This window comes from Paramormyrops kingsleyae, chromosome 21 (genome assembly GCF_048594095.1).
Source record: "Paramormyrops kingsleyae isolate MSU_618 chromosome 21, PKINGS_0.4, whole genome shotgun sequence".
NCBI classification, from domain to species: domain Eukaryota; kingdom Metazoa; phylum Chordata; class Actinopteri; order Osteoglossiformes; family Mormyridae; genus Paramormyrops; species Paramormyrops kingsleyae.
Window position 1 is genome coordinate 19,230,084 of NC_132817.1, and position 25,012 is coordinate 19,255,095.

The window sequence follows — 25,012 nt, forward strand, 5'->3', positions numbered from 1 at the left end:
GAAGATCCACCATATCTTACTGGAACCAAGGAAGCAGTTACCGATAAACGTTCCGCGATTTTGCCTGCGTTTTGCATTAACAGTGGTAGCTTTGCTTTTTTTCGCGTACGTTATAAAACTGGTAATTCCGGGTTTTGCGGTAAATACTGCTATAAGTGAAGTCCGAATCTGGACAGTGGAGGACAGCTGGACCCAGATGACCTGCCATCGTTTGAAATCACGTCGACCAAAATAATCAGCAGGTATGTCTGGTGAGAAAATAAAATAATAATAATAATAATAATAATAATAATAAATAATTAAATACCAGCCCGGCCTCCCTGTGGTCCACCCCACCCACAAAGAAAGACCTTTGGGTGGCAGTAAATACCATTTCAAGCCCCGGTGTGAAGACAGGCGACTCAACGGTCTTAACTGGCGTGGTGGAGAGCAGCGCCCCACTAAGTCTACGTGGTAAAGTTGCACCAAAACGGAGGGTAGAGGGCGGACATTATCGGCCATTTTGGAGAGGCAGCCAGAATGAGCCTGCACTGCCACAAAATGAAGGGGACAGCCAGAATAATGTGCAGCCTTTAGTGTCATCGTGAAGCTGAGGTTACACTCGGCACCCCCCGAGAAACAGCCGCCGTGTGCCATAGACTGGGACACCTTCGCTTTGCAACAGCGTTAATAATTATATTGCCAGAAATTTAAATCGTACAAAATCTCCAGTTCACTTTACTGTCTCCGACTTAGCAGTCATTGAAGTAAATTTGTCGCTGTCTTATTTAAACATGATGAGGCTGTCATAAAGCCTTATTATAGATATTATCGTATTTTCTATTTGTCGTTCAGCTCTCAACAAAATTACCCCGACTGAAAGGATCACTTGGGGTTATATTACACACAAAGGTGGATAGTTCAGGTTCAGAAAGTACAAATTCAGGCCAAGATTTTGTTTCAACCAACCAGTTGAAGACAAAGAGTCATAGGCACAAAGTACTCAACTGGTTGGTTGCAACAAGATCTTGGTCTGGATTTGTACTTTCTGAACCTGAACCTTGAACCTGATCACATGTAAGATGTTACCATGAGCCAAACTAGCTTTATAGTTCACGGAATGTGAATCCACATCAGCTTTGTCCGGGAAGGCGGGCAGGGTGTAACTCAGCTTTAGTTTGTCGACTTCACAAACAGACGCAGCACAAGTCATGCAGGCGGACGCCAAGGGGATCAGACCAAACATCACACAGACGAGCACAGACCTCCTGCACAGCAGCAGATATTAGGTTTCCCGCGAAATTGACTCACAAAAAATACACGTGTGTGTTCAGTAAGGAGCATCTTTGGCCAATGGGTGGGATGCTACATTACTTTAAGAGGAAAATGAAGAACATGATTCTGCTGGCCTCCTAGCTCCGCTTTCAAAGGTAGAAAGATATTCTACCATTTGGTCGCACAGCAGATTTTTATAAGCAGCTGATTTTTCTGAATATAAACTATATAAAGTTTCGTAACAGGGGGAAAACCCAACGTATGTTCTTGTCAGAATAATCCACCTTCACTGGGGAAAAGATGCAACAGGGTATTTTGCTGGTTAGTATGATGATAGGTTATATATGCATATAAAGTACATTTTGTCCCGCAGTTTACCTTTTCTCATCTATTTGTTTTTGTGGGTTGTTTGCACTATGGGTATTCTCTTCACAATTTATGCTCCTACGCTGCTGTATGCAAATCTCCCCCTGGGATCAATATGCATACAAGTATCTGTCCATCTGATGGCACTGGACCGGCAGCGTAAATCACATTTTAGCCGTTATCTCTGAGAAGAGTATTCCAGCCTGGAGGGTTCCGTAGCCATTCAGAAATGCTGTTTCGGTTCTGTTTTAATGGCGGGAATGAGACTGACTGTTGTCTAACCCAACAATGAGGCACTTGTTTAAAGTTCTGGAGCCACACAAAATGCTCCGGTTTGGTAAAACGGGCTGATTGTGCTTCGAGTTCCTACGAGGAACAAAGACTTGCCTGCATTCCTTAGACCTCGGCCCCGGAAAGTGAAGGCAGAGGTTATGTAGCAGGCCAAGCCAAAGCCCTGCCAGTCAGCTCAAGGTTCTCAGAGCGAGGCTGGGGGTGTCAACTTATCATCACCCCCAGATCACATGACTTTCAGACTCCGCCCCCCTTGGAGCTCTCCTCAGCTATCCACTCTTGGCTGGAATTACATTGTCACACTGTGCATCATATAGCATTGAGGACAATTCTACAGACACAGGAGTCATCCTGGCATTCTGGAATCACCCTCTGCAGACTGACATTTAACAGCAGTGCTGGAGGGACGCGCGTCAGCACAAAGCCGTGCCATAACAGACTAAATGACACATCAGATTAGAACCTGTCTTAGGTCAGAATACTCATCCCTCCTTCAAAGATCAATGGCAGGTATTTATTATACAGACAAATCTAGACTACGCTGCGACATACAATTTCACGGCAATATAATCCTCGTGTTAATGTCCCGTGTACAAAGCTGAACAACTACAGGCTATAAAATTTAATGTAGAAGCACTTATGAAATAAATGAAAAACGCAATTCGTGGCCTTAATGGATTTGCCATTTGACTAAAACCTTGATTTGGGTTTCACTTAATTTGGCATTTTCATTTATAAAAAAAAAGGGGTATTATCGTAAAGAAATTTCAAATAAAGTAGTTTCTTTTGGTCAATTTGACAGAGGTTATTACTTGCTTCGCATAAATGTCAAAATCTATTCAGATGCACACGGCCCTAATGGAACTGAATGAATAATACAGGAGTGACTGGGACCACTGTCTGGGAGAAAACGTGAAGCAGACATGGAGCAGAACAACCCCATTTAAGCCAGCGCTGGCTGGACCAAACGTCCAGCCCCTTGGTGCTGCATAAAAAAAAACGGCTCTGTGTCAATCTCATCAACGGTGCTGATGGTCACAAGCAAGCCCGGCTGATTCTTATTCGCCAAGATGGATCAATTTTTTAAAAGGATGACAAGAACAAGAACACTGAAATAAGGACATGTGTGGTTAGTATAATTTGTTTTTAGTGTTTTCAGCTTGTTTTGTGAGTCAAGAAGCATCGCAAAAGTCAGGGGAAAAGGAAGACAAGCACAGCCAATGAGCAAGCCAGCCAATGAGCAAGCCAGCCAATCACAGAGAGACATACTGGATATTTTATATATGCGTGTGTGTTTGTGTGTGTGTGTGTGTGTGTGTGTGTGTGCGCATGTGTGCGTGTGTATGTATGGACATAACACTGAAAATAAATGTGCGGATGTGTGTGTGTGTGTGTGTGTGTGTGTGAGAGAGAGAGTGTGTGTGATACACAGAAAAAAAAACACACAGATAATCATAACCACGTGTACACACTCAAAATAAGTTACTAAAGAGAATCCAGCCAATCACTAATTTCAGAGACGGTGATAAATCGACGCAAGGACGGTGAACAGGAGGAATCAAACAAATTGGGGAAACACGGGGACAACACCCAAAGGAATTCTCTATCAGGCATGCAGGCACAGTAACATTCTCCCATCATGCATCAAGCCTGTTATTTCCAAGTGCAGGGTTTCCATGGCAACGAGTGCAGAGAAGCCTTCGGAGCCAGGCAGTACGAGAGGATGCAGACCAGAAAAGGCCCCACAATGCAAACTCAAACGCAAACAAATCCCCAGTAGAACAGCTTCTTTCATCAATTTTTTCCCCCAAATCAAAATAAATTTGTAAATGAGTATTATTTCTATATTCATCCTGTTTATTGTTTAGTAAAAGGTATATATCTTTTCAATGTTCTCTTTTGTCATATATAATTATTCAGCTTTTTTTTCCCCAGTTATTTTATTTTTTGTTTCTTATGTGGGTAAAAAAAGTGAAAAAGAAAAAACACACCAACCTTCTCGAAGCTCTGAGGGATGTAAAGGGGTTGATGCAGAACACAATGACATGAGGAAAAGAGAAAATAGGGGAAACACAGAGAGAGTAAAAAAGGCCACCTCAAGGCTTCTAGCTGCTACATTTCTTGCTGGACATTTGTTGGTCCTTCGCTCTTTTTTTGCAACCAATAACATCTGGTTTTCAGAGACGTGCCTGTCCCAGTTACTCAGCTTGGGAGCAGGGAAAGTCTGACCCCATCCCACCCCCCTCTCAAACATCCCCTCCCCCCCCCCCACCCGCCCCCTCTTGCCGTGGCCATTATTCTTGATAAGTGTCGGCCACCATGTTCCAAAACAAATGATCATGTCTTTGCCACCTAAAAGAGGCTCCCATGGTGGCCAATTTGCTTTCACGACAGAGAAATAAATAAAACATAAAGTAAACAATAAACTGAAAGACCTCAAAAAAAGAGAGAGACAACAACCAACAGGCAATAAAACAGCAAGGTTTTGTTAAAATTAGCAGCTGAGGTTGTATAAAAGAACACAGCCCATTTGGGTGAATTCCAATCAATTCCAGTTTCATCATCATGTACCTTTGGTTCTTGCGTGGTATTGCTGATTTTGCTGTAGCTACTAATTTCAACTAAGTCCCAAATAAAATACATCTGGTTAAGAGACACTTAAATTGATTTCAGGACAAGGAAAAAAAAAAAAACGAGAGGTAACACAGATCCTTTGTCTAAACGCAAGGCTACACCACAGATTAGCCGCCAGTGATGCTGAACTTCACACTCGCCATAGACTTCAGTGTTTTCTTCAGAGGACTGCGAAAGGGCTCCCGTCCGTTAGCCCGGCACTGTGAGAGGCTGCCCGGAGGTCGCTTGTTAACCTGGGAACAAGCGACCCTTCTATAGGTGTGGGATTCGGCTCCCCTGTGGATCTTGCTTCGGAAGCTGCCTGGATCTCTGTCACGTCGGGCTCACACCGAATGTTCCTGAAGCGGATCCGACTTCACATTTCCCAGTTGGCTACATTTAAATTCAAAGCCAAGCCTCTTACACGGGCTGCATACTAATGCGAGGACACAAACGGTAAAGAAATCTCTGACCTATTGTCCAATAATGTGCCCGTTAATAATTAATTAGACGCAGATATGAAGCATACAAAGAGTGTATTTTTTGGACAGTTTTCCAGGTGTGGAATAATTGCATTCTTTTGCATATCATTCTCCAGCCAATCGAAATCCACCTTACTTTCAGCAAATTGTTGAACCAATCCAAGTAGCCCAAACAGCGGGGCTCCTCTTTCTCCGTGAATAACAAATGCCAGTCTGCTTTCTCCTGAGCTACTGCTTCAGCCACGGGGAATGAACGGCAGATAGCAACGTGGGACCTCGTTAGAAGGTGTTACATTTAGTTTGTTGGTCAAACATGCTATAAGTGACTGCTGGACAAACAACAGTTATATAATTAGTAGTGTTGAGTGGTTTAATTTTGTAGTGGGAGAGATGAGGCACCCCAGCGGCCGGTCGGTGTGCGTTAGCGAGCATTTACAGTCATTTATCGCCAATTTTCCCTCCAAAAGTTTAGTGGCATGGTGACTAACAGCACACAGTGAGCCACCACAAGCCTTGTGCCTCATGTCTCCCGTCACCAGGCTGAACGGACGACCGGGGAGTGATGCAGCACAAACAGCATAAGATCGCATGGAGACAAAGAAGTACGGTAATACAATACAGCAGGCAATGCACTGAGCTTTTGGGTACATTTATACTTAAGGTTACTGGAAACTACCAAGTGACCCAGACAATCGTCCTTAAACGCAAACAGAAGAGAGCATTTACACAGAATGTGAGAAACTGCCCACACTTGCTTTTGGGATCTTTGCGTCTCTTAGTCGCGTGGGGAGGCCCCGGAGGGGGGGCCCCAGAGGGAGGGCCCCAGTACCCGTGAGCTCCGTGTAGCTCCCTACCTCTCACGTATAGGTTGGCGGGGGAGGAGTAGCGAACGCCTTCTTTGTTGGATGCCACGCACTCGTACTTCCCCTGGTCCGTCTCCTCGCTGTTCTCTATCTGGAGGGCACCTGGGAGAGGGACAGAAATGTTGGGGGGGGGGGGGGGTACAGAGCTTGGTATTAGAGCCCTGGGAGTGATAGGAGTCCACGCTCAGGGGGGCGTGCCCACCATGACGACGTGACTACTGTACGATATCAGATGCGGGGGTCGCACGTTCTTCTGCGGGGGCCAGGTGGATGTGAATGGCAGCCTCTAGCAATGCATTCTCACAGCATGTGGCAGAAACACCACTGGATGGTTTATGGGTAAATGTCTGACGGGGAAAGTCAAAGACCTGGTGCAGCTAACGGCGACGGTGCGTAGGTTAGGATGGTGTGCCTGTGATCGGAAGGTTGCCGGTTCCAGTCCCTTCGGAGATGGTTTGACCCTGCTTTCAACTGGATGCTGTCTTGGATAAAAACGGCTGCTAAATAAATATACTATAACTTAGTGAAAGAGAGGTGTTTTGTCTACATATATGCTCAGTCCACTAAAGACGTACTTTACACAACACAGAATCTTGTTTATGTATACTTGCTCACACCACAAGACAATCAATTCCCTCTAACAAAAAAAAAAAAAACCCTCAAGTTGTCAGATAATTTCTCATTAGCGAGCCACGGGCATGGTAAGGTAATTAGGGGGATCCGGATTGTTTGGACCGGTGACAGATTGCTGCCTTCGCCTTGCGTACAGAGAGACTGCTGGCACTCATTAAGGCTCAGGCGGGGTGTGTCGACGCGCCGGCGTCTGGCGGACCTTCTGGCTTATCTCGTCCTTCCCCGCATCCTTGGCTAACAAGGCGTGTTGAGCCGCTCGCTGAGCATGCAGGTCGAGAGGGGACACCGATGGGCATCCAGCGAAACTCGGAGCTGCACGTACACACACAGGCCCACACACAGGCCCACACACATACACACGCTAAGCACAAACACAGCCTTTTTGCAGTATTCCTCTGGCACAGGTTAATCGTACACTTCATCGGTTAGATACCCAGGAATGCAGCTTGACTTATCATAGACCAAAGACCTTATCACCCAGCTCCCATCACCAGATGCACTTAGCTCAGACTAAATAAGCAAACTGTTCCTTACTGGCGATCTTTAGCATCCTTCCTCTGTGTAAATCTATTACCTTCCCCTACTCACCTGAAGTATCTCCTAACCCAATCTTATCGGAGACAACGTGTAACAGTGATAATTACACGCAGCCGCTGTGAACACTCTGCCTGGCATGGGGCAGCAGGCATGACTCACGTCTGATCCGCGCGCCCTGCCCCGAGACCCTGCGGGGAACGGAAACATTTGCCCGACAGATGTGGGCGGCTCAAAGTTTCATGGTGGGAGACGTGGGAGATCCTTTGATGTGCAGGCAGGTATGGGGGCGACTGAGAAGGGGGCCATGTGCACTTAGACGCCCCCTCCGGGTCAATTCAGGGGGGCCCAAGTTTGTGGGCTTGTGAAGTCACCCCCACAAACTGGCAGTGCGTGCCTTTAAACTCAGCGAGGAGCTGGACCGCTATATACTCTGGATGAGTATACTGTAAGTATCTCTAACTAGCTAAATGTTAATGCCGTCGAGTGGACAAATCACAAGATACTGCATCGGCACCAGTCTGAGTCAGCTTCTGCATCTCCATGGCGATCAGTCACCTGCCCCCATGCACACAATTAGCCCCATTAATTAGGGTCAGCTTGGTGCATTTAAGGGGTATATCAGAGAAGATCTGTAATAACAGCAGAAAAGGCCTCATGGACATTTGTAACATTTTCATTGTTCTGTGCTCCGTTTTTTTGCGAAGAAAGTTATTCCTTTCATTAAATCGTGTTGTCCAAGGCCTCCGTTCTGCCCCTGTGACAGCACCTCCACCCCTAAACGGCCTAATCAATATACCAATCAAAACCCTTCTGCAGCCACTGAATAATAGCCAGGCGCCCAGTGAATAGGAACTAATTTTGTCAGTTGATGGACTGATCTCTGCTGACTTCATTACATCCCGATAGCCACGAGCTACAAAAGTACGCAGAAAATGTTTAAGCTGTGGGATGGTGTCCGTTTCAAACTGCACTTTCCCTTCAGTGTATCAGCCCACACGGTGCCAGCTGGGATGGAGGACACGCAGCAAGCTACCATGAACCGTCTTAGTTACGCAGTGTATGCAGTGTACGCAGTTATGCAGTGTACGCAGTTATGCAGTGTACGCAGTTATGCAGTGTACGCTCCCCACTCTTATTTTCTTGTGCATTGTCTAATTCTGCTAAGCCTGTGTAGCGAATATTCCAGTCTCTGTGTTCCTTCTGTCGCCTTTTTGCTTTGAGTTTCACGGTCTGGTCTCAGTCAGCTCCAGGAAGTGTCAGACTGTTTCTCTGTGTTTCTCTAATCCTCCTCTCTCTTACACATAGTTTATTTATTTTCCCTTTGAAGTGGGGAGGGATGTACATCAGCCTTTTCATCGCTGGACCGTACCATCACTGTCCTTTAAGGCATTTATAATCCCCAGAGTGTGATAGTATGCAGGAATTCATCCTAAATAAATGCATGCCATATCCCTGCAATTGCTCCCTCAAGCCTGACCCCCCCCCCCCATATAAATTACAATTAGCTGTGTGTTGTATGTAATTGTGTTTTTACTACCCCATCTGGCCCCCATCTTGCCGAGACCTGCATGCTGTCAGGGAGGGCAGTTGGTCCCATTTTATTGGCTGGGCCAGTGCATTCCCAGTACCCCGACAGGCCTTGCTCCTGACTCCCAGTCTTCCCTATGCTGCTTTCCCATCACACTTAAATATGCAGTACCTAAAACGGGCTACGTCAAAAAATCTACTCGTGGGGGGGGGGGTGGGGGGCATACATATTTCACCGGATGCTCTCACAGCGGCCAACGGTGGTGTTACACTACAACTCACAGAGCAACAGTGGCCTGGGGCGATGTTTAAAATAAGCAGGAAGAGACTGAGGCCTTGCAGCGGAACCACCTGCGGTAATGAAGAGACTCACATGTGTTATGAAGATATACGGCCCAGTCCATTACACGTCAGCGGGGGGGTGGAGTGGGGACACGATTCCACACGGCCCAGTCCATTACACGTCAGCGGGGGGGTGGGGACACGATTCCACACGGCCCAGTCCATTACACGTCAGCGGGGGGTGGGGTGGGGACACGATTCCACACGGCCCAGTCCATTACACGTCAGCGGGGGGTGGGGTGGGGACACGATTCCACACGGCCCAGTCCATTACACGTCAGCGGGGGGTGGGGTGGGGACACGATTCCACACGGCCCAGTCCATTACACGTCAGCGGGGGGTGGAGTGGGGACACGATTCCACACGGCCCAGTCCATTACAAGTCAGCGGGGGGTGGGGTGGGGACACGGAAGGAAGCTTCTCCATGACATAATCAGCTGAATGACAAGAGATGACTCTGGTAATGGCACTGGTGGGAGAGGATTGGCTGGACGCTTTGCCTTATGGGAAATTTTAATGTCTCTTTATAGACGTCTTTCTCAGCCTGTTTCCCAGGGACTCCCACATGGCCCACACTCCCCCCTCCATCTTCCTTGCCAGACAGTCCACATTTTTGCTTACTGGGAGCTGGCAGGGAGCAGAAACGTGGAGCGTCTGGGGTCCCCGAGTACCCGTTTGAGAAACACTGCTTCAGAAGAGCCCCCTCAGCTGACCGCTCTTGCTTCACTTCCTTGGCTCAGAGACAAGAGAGAGTGAGGAGAGACAAACACTTTGTACCCGGTTAGAAATCAATCGTCATATGAGGGGACTGAAGCTGCTTGACTTCCAAATCCAGAGATACTTCACTAGCCAAATATAAATCAGCGGAGAAAGTCTGAGGTTTATTTTTTAAATTTTTTTTAGTGAATCCTGAGGCTAATATCTTTCAAAGTAGCAAAACAGCAATGCAAAAAATGTGGCCTTTCCCCTTTCAGGTGAACAGGCCTCACACACCCAGGTCACTTAGCGTGAATCAGAGTGTGGCATGAGCCCTGCGTGATCCATTACAACCTTATAATCTGCCACTATGTAGCAAACCACTTTGAGGAGAATTCGCCGCTTTCTCTCATTCATGGTTGGGAGCATCATTCACTCTATTCAGTGGGACACACATGCAGAGATGCCTGTGGGCCACACACACACAGCTTATTACACTGGATGACATAAATGCTGTCAGTCACGCGGTTGGCGATGAGCAACAGCATTCCGCTAAACCCACAACCTCCACAGCAGAATACAAAGGGGAGAAGCTGGATTCCTTTGCTGCTTGAAAAGTCCCTGATGCAAGATCTTTGTAGATCTCAGTGCCACAGAAACCATTTCCACTTTGGGGGAAACGTTGGAACGATTCTGCAAACTGAGCCCTCTTTCATTTTATTTGTTGTCACTAGTACCAGGATATTTACTGACTAAGTTTTGAACAGGCAGATTTTCAGACGCCCCACAGTTCATTCTCATGCATCACCCCATCAGCTCTCTTCTGACCGTTATAACATCCAAACAGGGGATGGCAGTCAAGCTGAAGACTAGTGTGCCCCTCCCCCAGACACTCCACGTCAAAGTGCCACTAGGCACCCCCCCCCCCTTTATCTACCCACATCCTCATTTTTCATTCTGCAGTAAATCTGACACACCACCTCTTCTGTCATCATGGCCCCTGCCTGCCATTTTGGTAAGTGACTATTCACGTGCCATTTTAATGCAATATTAAAATTCGCCCCTTCACATGTGCCATTCAAAAACTCAACTGGGGTGAAGCCAAATGAAGTTCACGTCAGTCTCTTTGGTATTCTGAAGGAGTCTCTGGCTTGGGAACAAAAACCTCAGCGGAGCACGTGACCGTGGGTAATGGCACGCGCTGCCCTTCTCGCGTCAGAGGAAGATCACACCCCGCAGTGGGGGCCTAGGGGCAAGCAGCCTAGAAGAATGTTTCACCCAGAGAGATAACCAATCAGATTCTAAAGGAGGTGGGTCCAAGCAAGTAGAGGAGGCAGGACCAACCAATCGGACGTCCTGGTCCAGCTTCCTCTACTTGCTTGGACCCACCTCCTTTAGAATCTGATTGGTTATCTCTCTGAATCATTATTGGTTCTGCCCTCGGGACATTTATGTGTAAATAAAATTCCCACAAGCCAAATCCCCCGGTCCAGTGGACACCTTGGCAACTCAGTGGCTGTAAGGGAAAACGAACACTGGACACAGCACACATCTCACAGTGACACAAAAAAGGATAAAGCACAATCAAATGAAATTATACAGGGAGGAGGTGAAGGAAGTGAAGCTGGGAGGAGGTGAAGGAAGTGAAGCTGGGAGGAGGTGAAGGAAGTAAAGCTGGGAGGAGGCACACAGGTGACAGAAAACGAAAACATACTGACAAAAACGCAAGACACACATCAGACACAGAAATAAGGCAGAGGCAGCTGATCTGTTAAAAACATGAGTTATTTCCATTGTACTTCTGGTTAACTGTTAGGGTTTAGGATTTGTTACTGGTTAGTGCTCTGGTTATGATCTTACCTCGTATAGGAGTACCCTCTGGAAAAAACAAATAAAAAAAGCGAGTTTAGTTGAAGATTTATGTTAGTATTATTTGTTTGCTTAGGGATGGGTTGCTTTGTAAATTACTGCTATCAGTGATTAGGGTTAATTATCATTGACGAAGTGGTTAATTTGACTGGAAACTCTGCTGCTTACCCTCAATGGAACGTAGATGTCGCACAGTCAGCTTCCCACACCCCCTTTGTGTATGATGCAGGAAATGCACGACTGAAGCCTCTATTCACGCCGAAAAGTCATTCTAAGGATGGTTTCCACTTTTTTTTCCCCCACTCGATTAATTCACAGGGTGGCGACACCCTCAGCTGACGGTTTGGTGGTCTCCTTATGGGGTTCTTAGGTCAGAAGACCACAAACAGCTTAACCAATCGTCATCAGATGTGGAATAAAGATTCCGAAGATATTTATCATAAATGTCTAGAACATCGATAGCATCACGCTAAGAAAAAAGCTTCCGGAAACCATGGGCCGCATGTCAGTTGATGATCTTTACCCGGTTCTCAGTAATCCGCGGAGTAATGTCAGGGGTCTCTGAGACCTATGTACCCAGAAGCCTTAGGGCCAGTGGGCAGCCATGTTTTTAGGAAATAATGGCAGGACCTCTCTGCTTTGTCCCAACATTTCATTCCAGGCCTGGTGACCTTCAGGGGCTCTACTTTCATTTTCACCAAAACTGCTGCCAAAGACATGCCTTTCTAAACAGCAGGTCAGAACAAGACAGCTGAGCATTTTAAAGCAACCTTTTCCTTTAAAGAAGGCCTTGTGTTACATAAGAGACAACTGTAAAATCAGGGTAGGTGGTTTGTAAACATGTTAAGCACCAGACAAGTTCAGAAAAAACGCGTGACATTCAGTAGGGAAAGAGATCTGATCACTAACGGCTTTCAAGACATCTCCTCTGAGCTTCAATGCAATAAGTGCCTGAACGCAGAGCACTTCTGAACCAGGCAAGACACACAATATATATATATTTTTTTCTGTTTCTGATCGCAGAAAAATCTCAAAAAAATAAGGCAACAGTTAATTGGTAAGGGTAGAGGCAGCAGTATGTTAATTTAGTCATAGTTAATGTTAGAGTTAGGGTTAGGAATTATTTAAGGTTAGGAGAGGTTAGACTTGACTGGGTACTGGTTAAAGGGAAACTAAAAATGCAGGTTTATGGGGTGAGGACTGTCACCTAGGGTTGGCAATGGGAATCTGGACTGTGGAAGGTTAGGGGACGCAAAACAAGAAGCAAGGGGGGTAGCTTCAAGTAAGAGGGGTAATAATGGTTCATTTTGGTAAAATGAATCAAAGTGTCAGTCCTGTTCTGGGTGAAGTTCAAGGTAATGGCAGCAGATCTTCAAGGGACCTGGATCTCAATGCAAACACTGTTAAAGATAAATCACTCAACCGGATTCCAAAAGAAACAAACTATAAGCGACTTCATGGTGTCCGTCGTTATGTGAAAAATGGAGTCTCGTCGCCAAGCAGGAATATCTCTTTGGATCTATCGACAAGGTCGGAGCCAGAGTGGACGTCCATCACTCCTGCTGCCAATGTCCAGTCTCTCTCATTCCCTGGCCCTGGATCCTGAGGTGATCTTCTGAGTTTGAGCCGATTTGGGCTCTTTCGTCCTCGGCCGAACCGGGTGACTGGTGATGACTCACCCATGAAGACAGGGCACCTTGTTTGAGTGTCATTACTGAAATGCAAACTGGGACAGAGACCATTTGAGTGAGTCTGCGACCTCAGCGTGCCCACGGGGGGGGAAATACCCTCTCCTCATTTATGGGGATAAGGAGACAGTCCCGTACTGCCATCTCACCAAAACAGACCTCTACTGTTCTGTCCCGCTCACTTAAAACCGGTCTGTCATCCGTCGCTGGCTCCTCATGTGGAGACACACATGTGTGCACTTGTGTAAGTGTGTGTCACAAATTGTCTGCCCCCCCCCCTTCCCCACCCCGAGAGCACTCTTCTGGCCAAATGCACTTTTTGCATTAAGGATTCATGAACGTGTAGTGACAGCAAAGCGCCTCGGTTAATCCCCCCCCCCCGCCCCCCCCCACACAGTGGCCATGAAGTTGTGGCTGAAGCCGTTCCAAGGTATTAATGGGAGCCGCGGTGAGCATCTGGACGGTGTAAAGCAGCCCCATCCTCTGCTGTTTACCGATGGATCCCGTGTGGTGACAGGCCAGGCACCCGTGGACCAAAATAACCAGCTGAAATCTGTCCCCCGCTCAGCATCTTCCACACCTCAGCCGAGAACCCGTCAATCAGCGCATCAGCGCCCCCCCCCCTGCCCCCGTCACCACAAAATAAAACCTAAAAAATACCCAAAAATAAAAAAACGAGAAACCAAAGTCCACACCAAATCGCGCCTGGGGATCTTCGCCGTGGTTCCGCTCCATTCCCTTTCCCATGCCCGCTCTTCCTGGGGGGGTTAGGGCACACGCTGACCTGCGCGCTCTCCCCACCCCTCCCTGCTGAAATACGTGACGTTCCGGCCTGGGAAATGTACCGTTTCGGTCGATTGGGAAAGTGAAGCTTATTCAAAAACTGCCAAAATTGCATAATGATAATTAAAAAAAAACTAAAAGCCCGCTCCCCCGGAGAGAAACCCTTTTAGAGCGTTTCTTCTACCTGACCTGGCTCTCGAACTGCGTGGTCGCTCCAGCGGAACAAGGATTAAAGTCTCTGGATCTACTGCCAGCCTCGGAACGTCAGGAGAGGAGCTTGTTTATTTGAAACAAGCCTTATCCTCTTTGGCGTAAAATGGCGCGGGGTGGTGTGGGACCCCGGCCTCTGCAGGCATGGGTCCCAGGACAGATCCATCCCAACTGGGACGCCGTCGAACATACCCTCTCCAGCGCTGACCTCCTGCCGCCAAGAACGCCTGTACATTTCAGGATATTTTTAGGCCTCCTTGTCTCTGGAAAGTTGAGGGGAATAAGAAACAAAAGGTGCGTTTCCAGCGTCGTGGAAACCGGAGAGAGGAATCCCCAGCGGATGGAGGCTGGCGCTCGGAATGGAGAGTCGAGCGAAAAACAGCTTTTGAATTTCCTTCTCACCGGCGCGTGCGAGCGAGGGAGAGAGCGACAGGACTTGGAAGACGGAGTATTTTCTGAAATAACACTGAGCATCAGGGGCCGAGTTGGGGGGTGGGGATGTGGGAGAGCAGGGCTCTGTCAACCCGATAGCTCCTGCTCATTCACAGGCCTCTGGAGATGTAGAAGCACTTCAGGAGAAACCTGGCCTCTTCCAACGGCGCGCTCCCCGAGCCAGGGGGGGTCACGCTGTCCTGGCTTTCTGTTCGGGACATGAGCACCGCTGTTGTCGCTCTAGGTGTCGGCATGACCTCGTGGGGAGTTTGGTCGCCGGTCTCACGGCCTCGGCTGTCCTTCAAAAAGAGCACTGGGTAAAGGCAGAGGATGGAGCTGCGTCTGCCCCCCCGGAAAGAGACGAGGGAGGAGGCGGCCAATCGGACGGGAGCTGCGGGTTCCGGTCACGGATCGCCGTGATCCGCAAGTCTTCGGTGAATTACGTTTGTACAGAAAATGTGACATGGAAGCCTTCTCTCGATTTGAGTTGGGACGGGTAAAGAAGGTGGGCAAAGGAGGTTCAAAAATAAAGGGAGGTGGGACCAACATGCACTTTAAAGCTGGTAAAATGCCATCTGCATTGGGGAGGGGGAGATACTTTTGTGGGCACTTACCAAAGGCTTCTGGAAATTATAAGGAAAAAGGGGAAAAACAAAACGATTCATTTTAGGGGAGGAGTGAGACGGCGGTCATTCCCCTCTCGACAGTCCGCTGGGTTTCCCGATTATGGACACAAGTGTATCTGCTCATTCATTCAAACACTTTAAATTCAAAAATGCCTATTAGAAGGTGATGATTCAACTCAGTAGACAGCCTTCAGATTTTAGTGAGAACATTAGATACTTATTATCATACAAGTATCTTTCAGGGTGTTTTTTTAGTTTTCTGATTTGAGAGATGCTCTAGCAAAATAAAACCTACCGTCTAATTTATATTTATGGTTAGATGCCAGAAGGTCAAAATCAATCGCATGAACTATGAAACAGAGGAAACACATTCAAATTACAAAACCAATAAACTTCATAGACCTGAATGAAATATTATTACTGGCAATGTATAATCTTAATGGAAAACTATAAATGCCTCAACAGATTTCGCATAGTCGCTATTTGACTTTGACCTTTGGCAAAAAAATTAGCCGTGCATCTGGTTGAAATTAGTAATCAACTGCAGTTCTTCAAAAGAGGAGAAAAAGACACATTAACAGAAGCAGGACAATACACAAGACAGAAGGACCCAACCGGGATTGCTGGACACAGAGAGACAGAAAAACAGTAAGGTACAGCCAAATACATAATGGGGGGGGGGGGGGGGTTGGTCCGGACTCACATACTCCATCTGCTGAAAGGGCTGAGTTATCTAAACCACAAAAAACACATCGCCATCATCCCAGAATACACTGAGTTGTTTAAACAAGCTTCCATTCCTGCAGACCCTTCCAGGGCGTGCGGGCCTGCTATGATGTCAGAGCGTGCTACGTCTATCCTGCTTCCAACATTCACGGTGCTGCTGGGGGGCTGACGTTGCTCAATCAGGCCCCAGCGACCAAACGTCCTGAGTCCTACTGATAGCAGCTTATGGCGCAGGTAAGGGTACTGGGTCTAGAGCAGAACCGGGCTGGAAACTAGCTTGTGGAGGCGGCTGTAGACGTTAGCGCAGGTGTAAACTCTGAACTTCCTCAGCCCAGAGGTCTTGAGGTGTCTGACCGAACTCTAATAAAGATGCCGTTGGCGGTTCCACATTAACGCAACGTTGCAGAACTGGCCAGGCTTGGGAGTAAGCTCCGTGTTCCCTACGAAGAACCCGCCTGCTGTGCTGCTCAACTTGGGCTAAAAGGAACCCCTTCTCCTTTCCAAACAGGAAGCTTTTACTTTTCGCTCTTTATTTGCTCCCAGCATGTTTATCTCTTGCGGTGTTACCATCAGATTTCCAAGAGTACGGCACACAGGCCTCTTTTACTCTGTGCTCTTTCTGCCTTTGTTATGTCAACCAAGGAGAACAGAAAGCGGGACGGATAGCGCCGGAGTCGACAGCGGCAGCATCGTGTGGAATACATGCTATCAGTTTTCCATGTCTCGTCATGTATTTAGCTATCAAACAGGGGTGACCTGTGGCCAACCGAAATTCAACAAGGAGTTTTACTAGCCATAGGGCATCGACGCTAACCCTGAACTGCGAGGTATATAATCCGGCTGCTTGAGAAAGCGCTTTGTTGGGGATATCGATTGGCCGAGCACCTGCCAGTCAGGAGAGCCTGAATCTGAGTGGAATACCGGCATTTACCGGGGATTTATCGCTCGTCCCGTTTTGATCAAAGTGAACGAGGGCTGAAATTGGACTTCCCAAAACGCCTACCCACCCGCTCCAGCGGATTAGGGGGTACCGTCGACGCGGCGCACCGCGCGCGTACACGAGAGCCTGGGTGTCACGCTCGGGAGGGCAGGGCTTACCTGATCGCAGCTGTTTGATTCGCCCGTTACTTGAGCCGGGGTCGACTGGCAGGAAGTCCTTGAACCAGGTGATCTCGGGGTCGGGGTTGCCGCTGGCGGCGCACAGCATGGTGGCCGTGCGCGTGCGCTCCACCACCTTCAGCTGGGGGCCCATGTCGATGTTGGGGAAGCCGGGCGGCAGCAGGTCCTCTGCGGGGACAAAAGCGCCACTCTGAGACTTGGAGGTGTAACTGCGACAATCGCTCATCAACGTGTTGCTCCCCTGTGGCAGACAAACAGGTGCCGTCTATCAGGTGTCATCTACGACTTCCACATTTCTCAACCCGGTCCTTGGGGACCTCCAGACAATCCGGGTTTTTGCTCCCTCCCTGCCCCCACACACCTGCGCCGGGTTATTCCTTCTTGATTGACCAGGAGCTGAGAGAGATGGAAAATGTGCACTGTCTGAGGGGCCCCGAGGACTGGGTTGAGAGACACTGTATTACATGTAAGTAGCAAAATTCCTCTTCCACTACAAAGACATTTCTCACCCAGCTTGGTGTTTTCTGCTGCCTTTTCACCCACTTCACCACCAATGCTCAACACATTTCCCGAAACCGCACCTTGAAACCCAACATGGCAGCAAGTCCACCTGTTTGAGAAGGACTTCCCCGATGAGAACCTCACCCCCGGACAGGAACGCTGGAGATCTGACCCCGCCTAAGAGCTCTAATGCTTTGGCCGCTGCTGTTGTTGTTATTTTTTTTCCCCGGCATTGGTAATGGAGCTTATTATGTCCATTACGCTCACTGACATCACTCCTGGTGGTGGTTCACCAGGGTGTGATTCATCCCAGACCCGCAGTACCGATTGTCTCGTCGGGCCAAATTGCTCTCGGCAGAAATCCGCACCATCCAGTTAGAGGTTCAGATTTAATAGTAAAAATGACTCCGGGTGCCAGTCCTGTAACACCACATCTGTTAGGGCTGTCCACTGCTCCACGCGGCCATTTAATCATCGTTCTCCTAGTGCTGGCCTGTTTGCTGCTTTATGGCCTCTGAGCTTAAGGTTTCCAAACCTGAATTATCTAGTTCTAACACAAGCCTCCATAATTCTGCAAAAAAAGGAGAAAAAAAAAACTCATTGCGAACTCTCTGTAACCACCGTTGCTGACCTTATAAGCAAAAGCTGTCGTGTCTGTTTCAAGTGGGCTTCTTCCGGTGCCTTCCGAAGAAACTTAGCATATCCAGTCATTTTTTTATCGCCACATGCGACAAGAACATTGGAACTCTTTTCCATGTTCTTTGAATATTTATTGCGCTAAACACGACATGCAACAAAGTATGTGATGCACGATCTGCAACATTACACGGCATAAAAATGAAGGACTGTACAATACAGTAGCATTTTTGCAAGACAAAGTGGTATGTTGGGAAATATATTTTTGGTTTCCTGTGCATTTTGGCGGTTCATCTCATTTCTGTGAAAATCACCACTGCTGCAGACAAGCTAGTGTACAAATGAAAAATATGCTTGAGATTTTTGTACCTTTACAATCACCCCCACAAAAAATATAAGGCCTTACTTAGAAACCTCAGACATGACACTTAATAAATGCAGCCGAAACACTAGAACCTCTCCAGCTTCTACACACAATCGTTGATTGATATATTTCTGGTTTTCCATACAAATTCACACACCTGAGCCTGGGGTGAAATCTAGCCTATTTTTAATAATCTGATGACAAGCTCTCAATGGTTAACAATTGCCAATAAGACATATCAGTGGCACTTTACTTAAAGCAGTCATGTATCATGTATTAGATACCTTCGTAATGCATTATAATGCATTCATAAAATAAATACGGCTATAACTTTTTATAAATAGGCATTATAGCCATGCACATGTATAATGACTGCTCTAATCTATAATGCACTATTGATAGCTTTATAATAGAGTAAAAAGCATCCTTAATTTTTATAGTGACCATTTTAATGCATTATGAAGGTATTTATAGTTCATTATAGATGAGAGCACATTCATAAGGTGTTATAAACATGGCTATAATGCGTTATGCCTTTTTATCAATAGTTATAGCCATGTTTATAATCCTTTATGAATGCATTATATAGTAAGCCCTTGGACATTCACACGATTACGTTCCAGAACCCATCGCGAATGAGGAGGATTCGCAGATGTTTGGTAGAGTTACTAAAAATGGTAATATATGCTTATTTCTATAGTTTAAACCCTAAATATGCTCCCAAAACACTTTAATTTCATTTAAAATTTAGCTTAATACATTACTTTTAAAAACAAATGTTTGATCTAGAGTACAATATCGCCTAACGGATATTTGTCACACTAGCACATTTACAGTACAGTATACTAATGTTACCCCTAATCATTCATAGAACACGGCATTGGCTGCCGTTTTTCTTTTGCATTTACAGTTAGGTAACATGAGTAAACAAACGGGACTGTAAACTTATTGACAGAAGTCATATACGTAACCAAGGTACAATTTAATAAAATACATAAGGGAACGTACAGTACAGAGTACTGGTATTCAATCAATTAAAAATTACGTAGAGACGTACAGAAATAAGTTGTAAAAATACTATGTGTGCACTAACCACGAAAAAGAGAGAGAGAACAAAATATATACACACATTAAAAATATTTAATAAAAAACTCACCAATGATGAATATTGATTTAAGATAATGATGATTATGAATTAGCGAATGGGATTTGCATCTTGTAAAGGTACAGTACAGTATGTACATAAGAAGGAACGTTTCCATAAGAAAGCCACGTTTTTTTAAGGGATTTTGTAACTGATTTATATTGTATGTCTTGAACTTTCCCCCAAAAACACAGAATCCTCATTAACTAAATTTTTCTTACCAATTTTACACTTAATAGCATGAAAACTTATAAATCACTATGAACGCTTCTGTAGGTTTTTCGAAGATCGCGAAAAGTTCGGTTCCAATGAAATTTTTACAGATCTGTGAATTCGCGAATCACGAAGCGCGAATGCATGAGGGCTTACTGTAATACGTTATGAATGCATTATAATACATTATGAATGCAGAATGATGACTGCTTTAATTGTTATTAAAATATCATAATTTATTTCTTAAAAATGCAAGCCAGATACCATAAAGCTTTAAAAAAAAATCCTGAAAATGTTTACATGAACACAAAGCTAACCCTATCGCCGTGTGGCTAGTTCCTGGCCAATGTTTATCCGCCATAACGAATACGGCCCCCTTCCAGCGTACGTTTCCCGTTGGGCTGGCAGCCATGCTTCCCCTTCTTCCCCTTTTACGATGAGAGGCACTGCATGGGCTCCTGTCTGGCTGGGATTAAGCAGTGACCTCTCACCCCAATGGCACGCTAGATCAAAACATTAATTATCCCTAATTGCGATTCTCTGCGTAAAGGCTCTGTGCAAGCGACAGGTGTGGACCTTCTAATCAGATCGGCACTGGAGACGCCATGGGCAACCGGATCCCACTGCAAGGTCACAGGCGCGGCGGTAAGCGGGCGCAGCAGAGGGTGATGCCCGTCCATATGAGGTTATACCACTCACAGCTTATCCTGAGGAGTGGTACAACCACTGGTACACTGAGGTAATGCTTAGGTAATCGTCTCATCTGGTTATGGGCTCACGACCCACTGACATCGTGGCACCGCTGTAATTAATGTGCTGCCACTGGCTACGTGGATCCCGCCATGACGTCGTCCCTCTGCCAAAGCGATTACCCAGGAGCCTCCCTTCCGTGTTGGTGGTCCACCAGGGGCGGGGTCACAGGGGCACTTGAATGCTGATTGGCTCCCGCAGTGTCCCCTCCACTGTCACTCACCGATTGAAGACATATCAATAAGCTTGGCCCCGTGGTGTGTATTATGCCCCCCCCCTTACGCCCCCCTACCTTAAAATATCTTAGAATTGGCCAATAACTATTCTTCAAATCAATGTCGCTGCTTACAGAACATGCTGCAGATCATCTGAGACCCAGTGAACCTCCACTGTCACAGGCAGTCAAGGACAGACCAGAGGCAATTCTAAAATGTGGCCCTTAGGGGCTCAGTCCCCTGAAGAAATAAGGGATGCCACCCCCCTATAATTAAATATGCCGAGAGGAGGGGGCACATTTAATCACGTAGAAAAATCTTCTGCAGGCGCCACTGTCCACCACCAGTGGGCACTGTGTTCAAAATCGGCAGTGTGAGACCTTACGGAGCCCAGGGGAGCCCAGGGGAGCCCAGGGGAGCCCAGGGGAGGTGCCAAACTGGGGGTTTGTTAGCTTTTACGTGGAAAATCAGCCGGATTTCATGCAAGAATAGGATCAAATGTAGTAAACGATGACGATTGAGTCGAGTGTCATTATCTCACTGCAATTACGCTGCCCGCAGAAGATAAGTAGCTCAGGACCCTGCGGTTTTCTTGGGGCCCATGCCCCCCCTTTCGGACGGAGATCGTAGGGCGGGAGGCAGGGAAGGGGCTGGAGCGGGCGGCTCTGCGACCGCAGCATTCCTGCGGAGGAAGATGGGGTGGCTGCGTTGTCACGGAAACGGGCCTGAATGCGTGCCCACCCTGGCACAAGGTGGCACTCAGATGGAAAATACGGGGAATCAACAAAGATGCGGAAACCCTCCTGGGGGGTTGTGGTGGGGTCGGGGGGGGGGGGCTGCTCTGAGTGTCACTCGCCCCTCTTTCTCTCCAACCCCAGCATCTCTCACTTCACACCTCCCCGCCCACCTCCTCTGCTTCCTGTCGCCATCTGTGTATAGGTTGGGTCTGCTGCCCTCGAGCACGCGCTCCACCAGCAGGACGGGCAGGCGGCCTCCAGAATCTTCCGTAACCCGTCCCCCGTGGCAACAATTAGCATAATAAATCAGCCTCCCCGGGCAGCGGCGGTTAAAGTGCCAACCCCCCGTTCCCGTCCTGGAGTCGAGGGCGGCACTGCCCGGCCACCGTAATCCACCGATCACTTTACATGTGCCACCGCGGCTGGGGCATGGCGAGTGGCACGGCTATTTACTGCCCTAAGGGCGCATGTTTACCAAATATCAGTCAGCCACACGTTTCAATCTACACATTATTCCGGCGAGTTACCTAAAGACGAGCGCAATCGGGCAGATGGCGAACGCATTCCGGAAAGTCGCCCGCTCAGCTCCGCGTGGCCGAGGAGCAGAGACGTGGGTGGCGAGTGTGAACGAGGCGGACTGCGTAATTCGCCTGGAACCGGTCCCATGCCGTCAGCGTAGAAACGGCCGCCGTGTTCGGCCTGCCGGCACCGCCGGAGGCCTGGCCGCTCGCCAGGGCCTGATTTATCACCGTCGGAAGCGTCCACCTTCCCCTGTGGGGGGGTGCTGCGCGGGACGGGGAGGGGGGGGGGGGTCTTCTCCTCCATGGAGGCCTCGGCGGACGGGGAACGTTTAAGCGGAGAAAACAAACAGCCGCCCGCGGGCATTATGGAGCAGAAAAACAGCTCAGCCCGGCACGTCACCCGGGCCTGGTAATTACGCATTGCATGAGTACGCTGTCAGATTACGGGCAATTTGCGGAGAGGGAGGGGCAATGCAGATGGGGGGGCGCACAGGTATGGGACAGCTGTGATAAGACTGGGCTGTCACTGTGTGACTAACATCAGAGCCTGGGGGGGCATTAGACATTTTAAGCCCCATGAAAGCATAATAATAATAATAATAATAATAGATACTTTATTAATCTTTGTGGGGAAATTCTCTTTATGCCTCCCCCCAACTTGCTCGTTGTAGGTGAGAGCAAGCTGGTCACGAAGGGCGCCCCCCCCCCCCCATAGCAGCGCCCAGGGAGCTGGGGGTTAAGGGCGTCGCTGAAGGACCCGCAGTCGTGCCAAGGCTGAGCTCGAACCGGCGACCGGGCTGAATCGGGCAGCCCGCACACCCTGCAGCGAAACCTCAGACACCTTCACTCCCGTGTTAGATTTGTCCCACCCCTTCCTCCCTATCTAACCGACAAGCCCCACAACCCGCAAACCCTAGAGGCGCCGGCTCTCAGTAAGACCAAATGCTTAGTAAGCCGCGTCGAATAAAAGTCACGAGCGAAGTGGCTAAACTGCATCATGGGGGGGGCAGGGGGGCCCTTTACGAGAGCCGCTGTCCGTCCCGTGTCCCCCCACGTGTCTGACTGCGGCTCGGAGCCATTACACGCCGTCACCCTGCACATTTCTGCAGAATGCAGCACAATGAGTATGCAGCGCCCGTTTAACAGGATTTATTAGTTTAATTACAAGTATAAGAACAATGTGCCTTTTTCTTCATCCACAATTACATAGTGGAGCATAATTGCATAGATGCAGAAATGCCATTAGAGGGCCCATTAAAAACAATAAACAGAGAGCTGGTGCCGCAGTGTTTGGCTCCGCCTTCCTTAAATTTACACGAGCAGGTCAGGAGATGCCGGGCAAACTCTGATACCCAACATAGGACAGGATCGCGCCGGCGCATCGATCTGCGCAGACGCTACAGCAGCTAACAAAGGGGCATTACAGCAGTGAGGAGCTGAGTCTGTGAGGCTGTGACGGGTGGGGGGGGGGGGGGGGGGACACGGCACTCCTCCCCGGCTGAGCCGAAGGATCCAGAAGGTGTGGAGAGCGAAGGATGGGATGTGGGATTAGCTGGTGAAATTACTTATCACCTGACTACACCCCACCATCAGCAGGGATTTAAATTCCCATTAGTTCTGACCCTGGTCCACCCCCCGCCCCCCACCCCTGTGTAAATGATCCCGGACCAATGTGTGGGCCCCATGTACCCGGCTGTTAGGGTCGCACATGATCCCGATGCCGGACCCCGCAGCCAATGGCGTGCCTGGGTTACCAGGCACCCCCCCCTTTCCCCCCACCGCTCCGCTAAGCCGCCAGCCCTCCATGCATCGATGCTAATTTTCCAGCTAATTACCACCCGGCATCGACAGACTGGGGGTCAGCCACGGGCTGGGGTTACGCGGGGTGAGGTCAAGGGGCAGCTGTGTGTGAGAAAAGGTCATGCACAGCCCCCCCAACCCCCCCCGGACTGGCAATGGTCACTTTAACTTATTATTATAAATCTGGTTATTGGTACCTTTTAGCTGCCATATGTATTATGTCGCATTATGCTACTGCTGTCTTGCTTCTTGTTTACATACATACACGTTCCATTCAGAGGTGGAACTGTACACTGGGCCCTGGGGCGAAAATGGACCATCCCACCCCCCCCCCCCTTTACAAATTCACACCTAGGGTTTGCCTACGCCAACTGCAGCAATTGCAGATTATAACATTTAAGGAGTCTCCAAACAACGTACCCATCATGCACTGCAGTAGTTTGAAAATTCCACAAGCATGCTTTTTGTTCATTAAATACACACCTCGACAACATAGTTTGACTACAAAACATCACAAACTATTACATTTCAAAGTAGTATTGTACCAAATATTTTTTTGTGTTTTGGCTCCCACCATAATGAGACTGTATAGATAAACTTGAGTGATATACAAGTTGCATGTCACAGGCTTTTATAACATGTATGAATTCAGCACCTTAATCATTTCATATATTTTGCATACATGTGAGATTTGCAGTTGGAAGGGGCCCCTTGACGGTGCTGGGGGGCCCGGGCCCTGCCTATCAGTCCTCCCCTAGTTCCCTTATGTATATAAACCCTTGTGTCTTACTTTCACATTTTTGCACTGTCCCGTGTGTTTTGCACTTCAAGCCTTGTGAAAACCCTCCCCCTGCTGTTGCGTGTTGCATGTTGTATGTGGTCCGGGTGAAACGTTATTTTGTGCCACTGTACACCTGTATATGAAAGGCGTGACAATAAAGCTCACTTGACTTGACTTGACAGGGTCTCAACACCCAGGAACATGAGAAATATCCCATGGAAGCAGCAAAGACAAGGTTAATCGCATTCCCACTAAAACTCTGTGCATTGGAAGGAGGGGTATGAGGTGTGAGA

General features: G+C 48.0%; 1 protein-coding gene across 22 annotated transcripts in view; it reads right to left on the minus strand.

Moving 5' to 3' along the window:
* LOC111858790 (receptor-type tyrosine-protein phosphatase S-like) overlaps positions 1 to 25,012 on the minus strand; it is a 141,911-nt gene that overhangs the window by 49,865 nt on the left and 67,034 nt on the right. For all 22 annotated transcript variants that reach the window (XM_072704169.1, XM_072704174.1, XM_072704168.1 and 19 more), the window contains 2 exons: positions 17,037 to 17,225; positions 5,861 to 5,971 (listed from right to left, as the gene is read on the minus strand). In XM_072704169.1, coding sequence (XP_072560270.1) covers positions 5,861 to 5,971; positions 17,037 to 17,225 — 300 coding nt within the window. The remainder of the gene's footprint in view (positions 1 to 5,860; positions 5,972 to 17,036; positions 17,226 to 25,012) is intronic.